At 43.2% G+C, this 14,406-nt stretch overlaps 1 protein-coding gene across 1 annotated transcript in view; it reads right to left on the bottom strand.

Moving 5' to 3' along the window:
- Positions 1 to 14,406, bottom strand: part of LOC142213484 (myosin-binding protein C, cardiac-type-like) — a 49,159-nt gene that overhangs the window by 2,180 nt on the left and 32,573 nt on the right. The window contains exons 5-11 of the mRNA XM_075281834.1: positions 13,588 to 13,676; positions 10,683 to 10,878; positions 10,476 to 10,615; positions 10,162 to 10,321; positions 9,521 to 9,657; positions 7,921 to 8,107; positions 7,674 to 7,710 (exon numbers count right to left, since the gene is read on the bottom strand). Of these exons, the coding sequence (XP_075137935.1) occupies positions 7,700 to 7,710; positions 7,921 to 8,107; positions 9,521 to 9,657; positions 10,162 to 10,321; positions 10,476 to 10,615; positions 10,683 to 10,878; positions 13,588 to 13,676 (920 nt within the window). The 3' untranslated portion in view covers positions 7,674 to 7,699. The remainder of the gene's footprint in view (positions 1 to 7,673; positions 7,711 to 7,920; positions 8,108 to 9,520; positions 9,658 to 10,161; positions 10,322 to 10,475; positions 10,616 to 10,682; positions 10,879 to 13,587; positions 13,677 to 14,406) is intronic.

The raw sequence follows: 14,406 nt of genomic DNA, 5'->3' as shown, positions 1-14,406 counted from the left end.
TAGTGAGAAGCCTATAGAGAGAAGTCTACAGAGAGGAGCCTATAGCGAGAAGCCTATAAAAAGAAGCCAACAGAGATGAGCCTATAGTGAGAAGCCTATAGAGAGAAGTCTACAAAAAGGAGCCTATAGTGAGACGCCTATAGTGAGAAGCCTATAGATAGGAGCCTATAGTGAGAAACCTACAGAGAGAAGCCAACAGAGAGGAGCCTATAGTGAGAAGCCTATAGAGAGAAGTCTACAGAAAGGAGCCTATAGTGAGACGCCTATAGTGAGAAGCCTATAGAGAGAAGTCTACAGAAAGGAGCCTATAGTGAGACGCCTATAGTGAGAAGCCTATAGAGAGGAGCCTATAGTGAGAAGCCTACAGAGAGGAGCCTATAGTGAGAAGTCTACAGAGAGGAGCCTATAGTGAGAAGCCTATAGAGAGGAGCCTATAGTGAAAAACCTACAGAGAGGAGCCTATAGTGAGAAGTCTACAGAGAGGAGCCTATAGTGAGGAGCCTACAGAGAGGAGCCTATAGTGAGGAGCCTATAGAGAGAAGCCTACAGAGAGGAGCCTATGGTGAGAAGCCTACAGAGAGAAGCCTATAGAGAGGATCCTATAGTGAGAAGTCTACAGAAAGGAGCCTATAGTGAGAAGCCTATAGATAGGAGCCTATAGTGAGAAACCTACAGAGAGGAGCCTATAGAGAGAAGTCTACAGAAAGGAGCCTATAGAGAGAAGTCTACAGAAAGGAGCCTATAGTGAGAAGCCTATAGAGAGGAGCCTATAGAGAGAAGTCTACAGAGAGGAGCCTATAGCGAGAAGCCTATAGAGAGAAGCCAACAGAGAGGAGCCTATAGAGAGGAGCCTATAGTGAGAAGCCTATAGAGAGGAACCTATAGAGGAGCCTATAGTGAGAAGCCTATAGAGAGAAGTCTACAGAAAGGAGCCTATAGTGAGAAGCCTACAGAGAGTAGCCTATAGTGAGAAGCCTACAGAGACGAGCCTATAGTGAGAAGCCTACAGAGAGGAGCCTATAGTGAGAAGCCTACAGAGAGGAGCCTATAGTGAGAAGCCTATAGAGAGGAGCCTATAGTGAGAAGCCTACAGAGAGGAGCCTATAGTGAGAAGCCTACAGAGAGGAGCCTATAGAGAGGAGCCTATAGTGAGAAGCCTATAGAGAGAAGCCAACAGAGAGGAGCCTATAGAGAGGAGTCTATAGTGAGAAGCCTACAGAGACGAGCCTATAGTGAGAAGCCTACAGAGAGGAGCCTATAGTGAGAAGCCTACAGAGAGGAGCCTATAGTGAGGAGCCTACAGAGAGGAGCCTATAGTGAGAAGCCTACAGAGAGGAGCCTATAGTGAGAAGCCTACAGAGAGGAGCCTATAGTGAGAAGCCTACAGAGAGGAGCCTATAGAGAGGAGCCTATAGTGAGAAGCCTATAGAGAGAAGCCAACAGAGAGGAGCCTATAGAGAGGAGCCTATAGTGAGAAGCCTATAGAGAGGAACCTATAGAGGAGCCTATAGTGAGAAGTCTACAGAGAGGAGCCTATAGTGAGAAACCTACAGAGAGGAGCCTATAGAGAGAAGCCTACAGAGAGGAGCCTATAGTGAGAAGTCTACAGAGAGGAGCCTATAGTGAGAAACCTACAGAGAGGAGCCTATAGAGAGAAGCCTACAGAGAGGAGCCTATAGTGAGAAGTCTACAGAGAGGAGCCTATAGTGAGAAGCCTACAGAGAGGAGCCTACAGAGAGGAGCCTATAGAGAGAAGCCTACAGAGAGGAGCCTATGGTGAGAAGCCTACAGAGAGAAGCCTATAGAGAGGATCCTACAGAGATGAGCCTATAGTGAGGAGCCTATAGAGAGGAGCCTACAGTGAGGATCCTACAGAGATGAGCCTATAGTGAGAAGCCTATAGAGAGGAGCCTATAGAGAGGAGAGAGGAGCCTATAGAGAGATGCCTATCGAGAGGAGCCTATAGTGAGAAGCCTATAGAGAGAAGTCTACAGAAAGGAGCCTATAGTGAGATGCCTATAGTGAGAAGCCTATAGATAGGAGCCTATAGTGAGAAACCTACACAGAGGAGCCTATAGTGAGAAGCCTACAGAGAGGAGAATATAGAGAGGAGCCTATAGTGAGAAGCCTATAGAGAGGAGCCTATAGAGAGATGCCTATCGAGAGGAGCCTATCGAGAGGAGCCTATAGAGAGGAGCCTACAGAGAGATGCCTACAGAGAGGAGCCTATAGAGAGGAGCATATAGAGAGGAGCCTATAGTGAGAAGCCTATAGAGAGGAGCCTACAGAGAGATGCCTACAGAGAGGAGCCTATAGAGAGGAGCCTATAGTGAAAAATAAACCAGACCAACTCATAAAGAAAATGGAGAGCGCCTTTCTCATATGTAGGCTGTATCCGGTATTACACCTAGGGCTCATTGACTTGAATAGAGACCTGACCCACAGACACGAGATCCCCCCGAGGTGGCCGCACATGGTGGAGCCGGGTTACATGACACCATGTGTCGGTGAGGATGTGTCCGGCTGTGCCGCCAGTTGTCACCAAATCACTACAAGCAGATATAAATATACAGATCCTGTGTAAGCAGCGAGGAGCCGAGCTGACACTGCAAGTTATATATAGCCGGCCAGACTTGTCCTCTATATGGTCCTGGTGATGAGACGATCTGCAGCTTCTCAATCTGGCAGATGTAGAATAGATCTATAGTGCGGGATACATTATATATAGTGTGGTCTATATATCTATAGTGCGGGATACATTATATATAGTGTGGTCTATGTATATCTATAGTGCGGGATACATTATATATAGTGTGGTCTATATATCTATAGTGCGGGATACATTATATATAGTGTGGTCTATAGTGCGGGATACATTATATATAGTGTGGTCTATATATCTATAGTGCGGGATACATTATATATAGTGTGGTCTATGTATATCTATAGTGCGGGATACATTATATATAGTGCGGTCTATATATCTATAGTGCGGGATACATTATATATAGTGTGGTCTATGTATATCTATAGTGCGGGATACATTATATATAGTGTGGTCTATAGTGCGGGATACATTATATATAGTGTGGTCTATATATCTATAGTGCGGGGTACATTATATATAGTGTGGTCTATAGTGCGGGATACATTATATATAGTGTGGTCTATATATCTATAGTGCGGGATACATTATATATAGTGTGGTCTATAGTGCGGGATACATTATATATAGTGTGGTCTATGTATATCTATAGTGCGGGATACATTATATATAGTGCGGTCTATATATCTATAGTGCGGGGTACATTATATATAGTGTGGTCTATATATCTATAGTGCGGGATACATTATATATATAGTGTGGTCTATAGATCTATAGTGCGGGATACATTATATATAGTGTGGTCTATAGATCTATAGTGCGGGATACATTATATATATAGTGTGGTCTATATATCTATAGTGCAGGATACATTATATATAGTGTGGTCTATATATCTATAGTGCGGGATACATTATATATAGTGTGGTCTATGTATATCTATAGTGCGGGATACATTATATATAGTGTGGTCTATAGATCTATAGTGCGGGGTACATTATATATAGTGTGGTCTATAGTGCGGGATACATTATATATAGTGTGGTCTATATATCTATAGTGCAGGATACATTATATATAGTGTGGTCTATATATCTATAGTGCAGGATACATTATATATAGTGTGGTCTATGTATATCTATAGTGCGGGATACATTATATATAGTGTGGTCTATATATCTATAGTGCGGGGTACATTATATATAGTGTGGTCTATAGATCTATAGTGCGGGATACATTATATATAGTGTGGTCTATAGATCTATAGTGCGGGATACATTATATATAGTGTGGTCTATGTATATCTATAGTGCAGGATACATTATATATATAGTGTGGTCTATATATCTATAGTGCAGGGTACATTATATATAGTGTGGGATACATTATATATAGTGTGGTCTATATATCTATAGTGCAGGATACATTATATATATAGTGTGGTCTATATATCTATAGTGCAGGATACATTATATATATAGTGTGGTCTATATATCTATAGTGCAGGATACATTATATATATAGTGTGGTCTATAGATCTATAGTGCGGGATACATTATATATATAGTGTGGTCTATATATCTATAGTGCAGGATACATTATATATAGTGTGGTCTATAGATCTATAGTGCAGGATACATTATATATAGTGTGGTCTATATATCTATAGTGCGGGATACATTATATATAGTGTGGTCTATATATCTATAGTGCGGGATACATTATATATAGTGTGGTCTATATATCTATAGTGCGGGATACATTATATATATAGTGTGGTCTATAGATCTATAGTGCGGGATACATTATATATAGTGTGGTCTATAGATCTATAGTGCGGGATACATTATATATAGTGTGGTCTATAGATCTATAGTGTGGGATACATTATATATAGTGTGGTCTATAGTGCGGGATACATTATATATAGTGTGGTCTATAGATCTATAGTGCAGGATACATTATATATAGTGTGGTCTATATATCTATAGTGCGGGATACATTATATATAGTGTGGTCTATAGTGCGGGATACATTATATATAGTGTGGTCTATATATCTATAGTGCGGGATACATTATATATAGTGTGGTCTATGTATATCTATAGTGTGGGATACATTATATATAGTGTGGTCTATATATCTATAGTGCGGGATACATTATATATAGTGTGGTCTATGTATATCTATAGTGTGGGATACATTATATATAGTGTGGTCTATAGATCTATAGTGTGGGATAAATTATATATAGTGTGGTCTATATATCTATAGTGCGGGATACATTATATATAGTGTGGTCTATATATCTATAGTGCGGGATACATTATATATAGTGTGGTCTATATATCTATAGTGCGGGATACATTATATATAGTGTGGTCTATAGTGCGGGATACATTATATATAGTGTGGTCTATATATCTATAGTGCGGGATACATTATATATATAGTGTGGTCTATAGATCTATAGTGCGGGATACATTATATATAGTGTGGTCTATATATCTATAGTGCGGGATACATTATATATATAGTGTGGTCTATAGATCTATAGTGCGGGATACATTATATATAGTGTGGTCTATAGATCTATAGTGCGGGATACATTATATATAGTGTGTTCTATAGATCTATAGTGTGGGATACATTATATATAGTGTGGTCTATAGTGCGGGATACATTATATATAGTGTGGTCTATATATCTATAGTGTGGGATACATTATATATAGTGTGGTCTATAGATCTATAGTGCGGGATACATTATATATAGTGTGGTCTATATATCTATAGTGCGGGATACATTATATATAGTGTGGTCTATGTATATCTATAGTGTGGGATACATTATATATAGTGTGGTCTATATATCTATAGTGTGGGATACATTATATATATAGTGTGGTCTATAGATCTATAGTGTGGGATAAATTATATATAGTGTGGTCTATATATCTATAGTGCGGGATACATTATATATAGTGTGGTCTATAGTGCGGGATACATTATATATAGTGTGGTCTATATATCTATAGTGCGGGATACATTATATATAGTGTGGTCTATAGTGCGGGATACATTATATATAGTGTGGTCTATAGATCTATAGTGCGGGATACATTATATATAGTGTGGTCTATATATCTATAGTGCGGGATACATTATATATAGTGTGGTCTATATATCTATAGTGCGGGATACATTATATATAGTGTGGTCTATATATCTATAGTGCGGGATACATTATATATAGTGTGGTCTATATATCTATAGTGCGGGATACATTATATATAGTGTGGTCTATAGATCTATAGTGCAGGATACATTATATATAGTGTGGTCTATAGATCTATAGTGCAGGATACATTATATATAGTGTGGTCTATAGATCTATAGTGTGGTATACATTATATATAGTGTGGTCTATAGATCTATAGTGCGGGATACATTATATATAGTGTGGTCTATAGATCTATAGTGTGGTATACATTATATATAGTGTGGTCTATATATCTATAGTGCGGGATACATTATATATAGTGTGGTCTATAGATCTATAGTGCAGGATACATTATATATAGTGTGGTCTATATATCTATAGTGCAGGATACATTATATATAGTGTGGTCTATAGATCTATAGTGCGGGATACATTATATATAGTGTGGTCTATAGATCTATAGTGCAGGATACATTATATATAGTGTGGTCTATAGATCTATAGTGCGGGATACATTATATATAGTGTGGTCTATAGATCTATAGTGCAGGATACATTATATATAGTGTGGTCTATAGATCTATAGTGCAGGATACATTATATATAGTGTGGTCTATAGATCTATAGTGTGGTATACATTATATATAGTGTGGTCTATAGATCTATAGTGCGGGATACATTATATATAGTGTGGTCTATAGATCTATAGTGTGGTATACATTATATATAGTGTGGTCTATATATCTATAGTGCGGGATACATATAGTGTGGTCTATAGATCTATAGTGCAGGATACATTATATATAGTGTGGTCTATATATCTATAGTGCGGGATACATTATATATAGTGTGGTCTATATATCTATAGTGCAGGATACATTATATATAGTGTGGTCTATAGATCTATAGTGCAGGATACATTATATATAGTGTGGTCTATAGATCTATAGTGCGGGATACATTATATATATAGTGTGGTCTATATATCTATAGTGCGGGATACATTATATATATAGTGTGGTCTATAGATCTATAGTGCGGGATACATTATATATAGTGTGGTCTATAGATCTATAGTGCAGGATACATTATATATAGTGTGGTCTATAGATCTATAGTGCGGGATACATTATATATATAGTGTGGTCTATATATCTATAGTGCGGGATACATTATATATATAGTGTGGTCTATAGATCTATAGTGCGGGATACATTATATATATAGTGTGGTCTATATATCTATAGTGCGGGATACATTATATATATAGTGTGGTCTATAGATCTATAGTGCGGGATACATTATATATAGTGTGGTCTATAGATCTATAGTGCGGGATACATTATATATAGTGTGGTCTATAGATCTATAGTGTGGTATATATAGTGTGTTTTATATTCGGGGACCCATCAGGAGCCTTATTAAGTTTTAAGCTGTGCTCAGAACACTCCTGATGCCACGACAACCCACGATGGCCACTCCCATCCATCTTTATAGAGACATTGTTATCTGTCTGCGGCCACCACTAGAGGGAGCTCCAGAGCTCAGTGTATACAGCTACAGATAACACAGTATATAGTGAGCTCCCCCTAGTGGTGGATACAGGAAACATAAAGTGGCCAAAAATGAGGCTGATGATTCTCCATCAGTTTCTGTGCCCCATCTCTTGTTACAGGGGGCAGGTACGGAGCTCCCTATTCCAGTTCCTATAACTCACCCCAAAAAACTGCTACAAGCTCCACCAGGAATCTACGTATCTAGATTTGTATCAGGAGAGCCAAAGGCTATGAGGAGTGTCCAATACAAATAATTTGGTGTTAAAAAAGATGGAGATGTAGACACTTACCTGCTGCGGCCGCCCATCATGGAGACCTACTGGGGCACTGCAAAAATATCAAAAAGTTAGTAAGGCAGGAAAGGCCATCGTAGTCATCATAACATCTCTGTATCACAGTGTCCCCCATTACAATGTCCCCCATCACGGTGGTCCCATCAGTGTCCCCCATCATAGAGCAATTTGGAAAGGGGACAACTTAAGGGTACCGAGTCAGTGTGAACAGAGCCCAACGTAACCTTTCACGCCTAAACCTCACCTCGAACCTCCAATCGGCATTCAGTCTCGGCCTCTCCATGCTCATTCACAGCTCTGCAGGTGTAGACACCGCCATCAAACGGGCTGGGCTTCCGGACCTCCAGGGTCAGCACGCCCTGCTTACTGAAGGAGCGGTAGCGCGCCTCCCCCGAAAGGTCCATCTTATTCTTGTACCAGGTGATCCTCGGCTGTGGCCCAAAAGGAAAGAAGAAGTAGAGATGACACAGAAGCAAAAGGCAAGACAGAAAAAGGAAGAAACGGAGAGAGAAGAGGAAGAGACGGAGAAAAAAGAGGAAGAGGCGGAGTGAGAAGAGGAAGAGACGGAGAGAAAAGAGGAAGAGGCGGAGAGAGAAGAGGAAGAGGCGGAGAAAAGAGGAAGAGACGAAGAGAAAAGAGGAAGAGGCGGAGAGAGAAGAGGAAGAGACGGAGAGAGAAGAGGAAGAGACGGAGAGAGAAGAGGAAGAGGCGGAGAGAGAAGAGGAAGAGGCGGAGAGAGAAGAGGAAGAGACGGAAAGAAGAGGAAGAGACGGAGAGAAAAGAGGAAGAGACGGAAAGAACAGGAAGAGGCAGAAAGAAGAGGAAGAGACGGAGAGAGAAGAGGAAGAGGCGGAGAGAGAAGAGGAAGAGGCGGAGAGAGGAGAGGAAGAGGCGGAGAGAGAAGAGGAAGAGGTTGAGAGAGAAGAGGAAGAGGCTGAGAGAGAAGAGGAAGAGGCGGAGAGAGAAGAGGAAGAGACGGAAAGAACAGGAAGAGACGGAAAGAACAGGAAGAGACGGAAAGAACAGGAAGAGACGGAAAGAACAGGAAGAGACGGAGAGAGAAGAGGAAGAGACGGAGAAAAGAGGAAGAGACGGAGAGAAAAGAGGAAGAGGCGGAGTGAGAAGAGGAAGAGACGGAGAGAGAAGAGGAAGAGACGGAAAGAAGAGGAAGAGACGGAGAGAAAAGAGGAAGAGACGGAGAGAGAAGAGGAAGAGGCGGAGAGAGAAGAGGAAGAGGCGGAGAGAGAATAGGAAGAGGCGGAGAGAGAATAGGAAGAGGCGGAGAGAGAAGAGGGAGAGGCGGAGAGAGAAGAGAGTGAGGCGGAGAGAGAAGAGGAAGAGGCGGAGAGAGAAGAGGAAGAGGCGGAGAGAGAAGAAGAGGCGGAGAGAGAAGAGGAAGAGACGGAGAGAGAAGAGGGAGAGGCGGAGAGAGAAGAGGGAGAGGCGGAGAGAGAAGAGGAAGAGGCGGAGAGAGAAGAAGAAGAGGCGGAGAGAGATAAGAGATAACAAAACATGGCCTAGTAATGGGTTAATAATGGATCCCTGGAATGATATACATCCCTTATATATACACTTATACATGTAACATGACCCTTTTACACCTTTTACACATTGTTTATATACACCCCTTATATACACCTCCCTTATACATGTAACATGTCACTTATACACATCCCTTATATATGTATCCCTTATATACACCCCTTATATATACAACCCTTATATGTATAACATGTCCCTTATACGCATCCCTTATATATACACCCTTATATAACACGTCCCTTATACACATCCCTTACCATCACACAGTAGCCCCATATATACTCATCTCCTGGTCCACTTACTTTGGGTGACCCGCGCAGGGCACAGCTGAGGGTCGCGTTGTATCCGGCGACTACAGAGCGGTTTGCAAGGGGATGAGTGAACTTTGGAGCCTCCCCAAACTCGTGTTCTTTGTAATTGGGGGGTTTGTAGGCAATTCCTAAGGGAAGAAGAAGAAATAGATTGAACTGTTAAGTGCATACAAAGACTGGCAAATACGAAAAACCCTACAAGTCACCCCAAAAAATCAGGGGATCACCATCAAGTAGATCTAATCTATGTGGGAACCTGCAAGCAAGGATTCAATTCTCCTACAGCGCCTCTGCAGGGAAACCTCAGCATTACACGGCGACCACCCTCCACCTCCCCACCCATCAGTTGTTCTCTGTGGCCGCCATCACCCTCACTACACAGTGGACAGAGCCAGGCTGCTCAGTTCACCCCATTCCCCATATTTGGGGGCCCCCGATGTTGGACCCCCACCAGGCATTTATGGGAATATTCCTTTGTTTGTTACTCTTGGGCTCCATGTAAGTGCTGCTTGTTGTGTTGGAGATGACAAGTAACACCCCAATCCTCTGCACCCCCTATAGCTACAAGTCATGACTGGTGGGCCCCAGAGTGTGACGGGCCCATCCTATGACAGCACACGGTCACTCTATACCTGTTTTCTGGATGAGGGCACTGGTCTTGGAGTTGGTGGGCTTCTCGCTCAGTCCGCACATGTTCTCACTGAAGACTCGGAAGAAATACTCATTCCCCATGATCAGGTCGGACACGACGCAGTGCAGACGTCGGTAATGTTCATAGACTGTGAACCATTCCTGGGGACAGAAGAAGATGGAAATCACCAAGAGCCTCATGGGCGGGGATGTCAGCCGAGCATTCCTGTCTTTCCACGCGGGTCAGAGGAATGATCTTTGGGCTCTCCCGTCCCAGTCCCGCCATTTATTGGTCTTCCCTGCCCCCGCAGCTCACCATGGTCTTTTTGTCTGCTTTTTGGATGGTGTAGCCGGTAATCTCGGTGTTTCCGTCATCTTGAGGTGGAGACCACTCCAGGGCAACGTTGAACCCCCAGATTTCCACGATCTTCACGTTCTGTGGAGCGCTGGGCTTGTCTGGAGCAGAAGATTCCCATTAGATTGGGATTGCGGCTGGTTGGCCCTTGTGTGACCAATGACCTACCTATGATCTGGATGTGGATGGCGGCGCTGTCCTCGCAGTTCTCAATCTGGATTTTGACTTGGTATTCTCCAGAGTGGCGCCTCTCGGCAGATCTGATGAACAAGATGGTGTCGGCCTCGCTGTTTCTGATGCCAACCTGTTTGGGATCGATCGGTTGCCCGTCCTTCAGCCAGGTGACCATGGGGCGAGGTTTACCCTGAACCCCAAAATAAAGGATTAGAAAATCTGACCAAATAGTGATGTAAAAAAACAAGAAAACTTGATAATCTTCAGTAGTTGAAGTACTTTTTAATGGCTAACTCATAATGGTGACAAATGGCTGACGTTTCGGAACGCTGCGGCTTCTTTCTCATATGCATATATATACTGTATACAGAGCAGGCACAAAGGGTGTTAGACTTCAGGGGGGGGGGGGTTGTTAGTAATTGGTAGAGACAATGTAAACACTTACAGGTCCTTATCAGTTCACACGTTACTGTAAAAAGACATGAAACTCTGTGAAGCATTAAGTCCACACTCGAGTGTTAGAAGCAGTGTCATGAATTTATACTCATGTATATGTCGTTCTCTCTTTGATCTGAAATTCCCTCTCAAAACCAAAATTTTCATGTGATCGGTGATGTTGTGGTCCCCACTACAAAAATGCTTTGACACGGGAAGGTCAATTCTTTGTTCTTTAATTGTATGGCGATGTGAGTTCATACGCGTTCTAAGTTGCTGTCCGGTCTCTCCATCATACAGATTATCAGTGGAACATTTGGTACACATATACTCTATTGTCTACAGCAAGGCCATCAGATCCCATCGCATATGTTCTAACCCTGCAGATAGAGACGAACACCTCGGAGGCCTCAGAGACACATTCTTGAGGCAGGGTTACCATCCAAGAACTGATAACTAAATCACCAGGGCTACCAGAATACCAAGATCGGAGTTATTAAGATACAATACCAAACAGGAGAACAATCGGGTGCCCCTGGTTGTCACATATAACCCCCACCTGGAGACGCTGAGAGGAATCACACGCAAATTACATCCACTACTGCAATAAGACCACCGTCTAACATCCATATCTCCAGACCCCCCTCCCCTGTGCTACAGACACCAAACCTCAGGAATATGGTGATTGTCAGCAGCTCACTGTCACCTCCAACTAACACAGGAACATTCCCATGTGGAGAGAAAAGGTGCAAAACCTGCCCCCACATACTGACCCCTGACAGGATAGAGATACCAAACTCGAACAGGGAATATAAAATCCCAGGTACGGTCACCTGTAACACACCGCATGTAGTGTATGTAATAATGTGCACCAAGTGTCCCACTGAGAATCTGTATGTTGGAGAGACCGGACAGCAGCTTAGAATGCGGATGAACTCACATCGCCATACAATTAGAGAACAAAGACTGGACCTTCCCGTATCAAAGCATTTTTGTAGTGGGGACCACAATATCACCCATCACATGAAAATTTTGGTTTTGGGAGGGAATTTCAGATCAAAGAGAGAAAGACGCATACATGAGTATAAATTCATGACACTGCTTCAAACACTCGAGTGTGGACTTAATGTGTCACAGGGTTTCATGTCTCTTTACAGTAACGTGTGAACTGATAAGGACCTGGAAGTGTTTACATTGTCTCTACCAATTACTAACAAACCCCCCCCTTCCTCCTGAATTCTAACACCCTTTGTGCCTGCTCTGTATATATATATGATCCTTCAGAAATGTTTTTAAATTTACTTTGATAAAGGAGCCTAGAGGTGCCGAAACGTCAGCCATTTGTCACCATTATGAGTTAGCCATTAAAAAGGTATCAACTACTGAAGATTATCAAGTTTTCTTGTTTTTTATATTTCCAACCCACTGGCTAACACGGTACAACAACGAGCATTTTCCTTATACCAAATAGTGATGAGAATGAATAAAGCGTCATTTATAGCATAGACTGCGCCGCGAACATCGGAAACCCAAAAATACTCACACAACTAAAAAATCCAACCAGTCCTGCAAGAACCAAACCCTGGAGACATGAAACACTAAGGGGTTAAACACCCGCACATAACAGCGCCCCCTGGAGGGGTCTTAGGATCATCTGATTATCAGCGGGGTCTGACACCTGGAGTGACACAGGGGGCGCCATGGACAGTGGGTGATTGTAACTGCAATGGTGGGGGGGTTACACAACCCACCCTGTGTGACCTAGTGGTGATAAGTGGTATGACAGCCCCGTGGGGGGAAGGGGGGGCATTGTTCTGTAATTGCCTCTTAGTCCTGAGGGGGGAGCCCATCTAATATCAGTCTGACTAGTGTAATGGGAGCAGCTGCAGATTTGGGAGTGACCACAGGCCAGGAATGATCCCAGCCGCAGGCTCTCATTTCCAGTAGCGCATTCCTGTCGCCCCTTGTTGTGTCCTCCCTGAGCTTGTGTTTCACACGGGATCCTAATTTTAACCAGGACCCCCGGCCGCCATGTGCCGCGCTCTTGTGTTGCTCACTCATCATCTCTCAGGCCTCGCCCGCATTCTACATTCCCGTCTCTCACCCTCTCTGTGTGAAGTATAATAATATTAGTGGCCGCACACGACCACTCCGCGCAGGCGCCCAAATAACAGCAATGTCCTGTGCTGGCTATTCCTCCTAACAACCCCATACACATGCACACCTCAGGGCGTTCAGATTCTGAAGACCCCAATGATCAGCTGGAATCAGTAAGATATCTGGCAGCTCCCCCGCAGGAGGAATGAGGTACTGCATGTGTTATATTAATGGCCTGTCTATGTAGGGCTGGATCTGAATATATCAGTGGAGGATCCCTTTAATCTGAGGTGACATTAGGAATTGACACTATAGATAGAGGAGGGTAACAGGAGCCCTGATGACATCATCAGTGAGGCGGGAATACCTGGAAGGGGATGACAATGTTCACCGTCTCACCAACTCTCTTCACAAGTTTCTGTCTCAGGAATCGCGGGAGCCAAATCTTTGGTCGTTCTGCGGAGGATGAAAAGTGTAAACTCAGTGATAGTAGAAACTATGTGCAGGGGCGTAACTACCATAGAGGCAGCGGAGGCGAATGCCACAGGGCCCGGGCCATTAGGGGGCCCAGTGATAGCCGCTACTGCTGTGTGCAGGGGCCACTATGGGACATAATACTGTGTGTAGGGGCCACTATGGGACATAATACTGTGTGCAGGGGCCACTATGGGACATAATACTGTGTGCAGGGGCCACTATGGGACATAATACTGTGTGCAGGGGTCACTATGGGACATAATACTGTGTGCAGAGGCCACTATGGGGGATAATACTGTGTGCAGGGGCCACTGTGGGACATAATACTGTGTGCAGGGGCCACTGTGGGACATAATACTGTGTGCAGGGGCCACTGTGGGACATAATACTGTGTGCAGGAGTCACTATGGGACATAATACTGTGTGCAGGGGCCACTATGGGACATAATACTGTGTGCAGGGGCCACTATGGGACATAATACTGTGTGCAGGGGCCACTGTGGGACATAATACTGTGTGCAGGAGTCACTATGGGACATAATACTGTGTGCAGGGGCCACTATGGGGGATAATACTGTGTGAAAGGACCACTATGGGACATAATACTGTGTGCAGGGGCCACTATGGGGTATAATACTGTATGCAGGGGCCACTATGGGACATAATACTGTGTGCAGAAGTCACTATGGGACATAATACTGTGTGCAGG

The sequence above is a fragment of the Leptodactylus fuscus genome, chromosome 7 (genome assembly GCF_031893055.1).
Source record: "Leptodactylus fuscus isolate aLepFus1 chromosome 7, aLepFus1.hap2, whole genome shotgun sequence".
Classification (NCBI taxonomy): domain Eukaryota; kingdom Metazoa; phylum Chordata; class Amphibia; order Anura; family Leptodactylidae; genus Leptodactylus; species Leptodactylus fuscus.
Note: the sequence above shows the minus strand (reverse complement) of the source record. Positions and strands in the feature narration are given on the sequence as shown.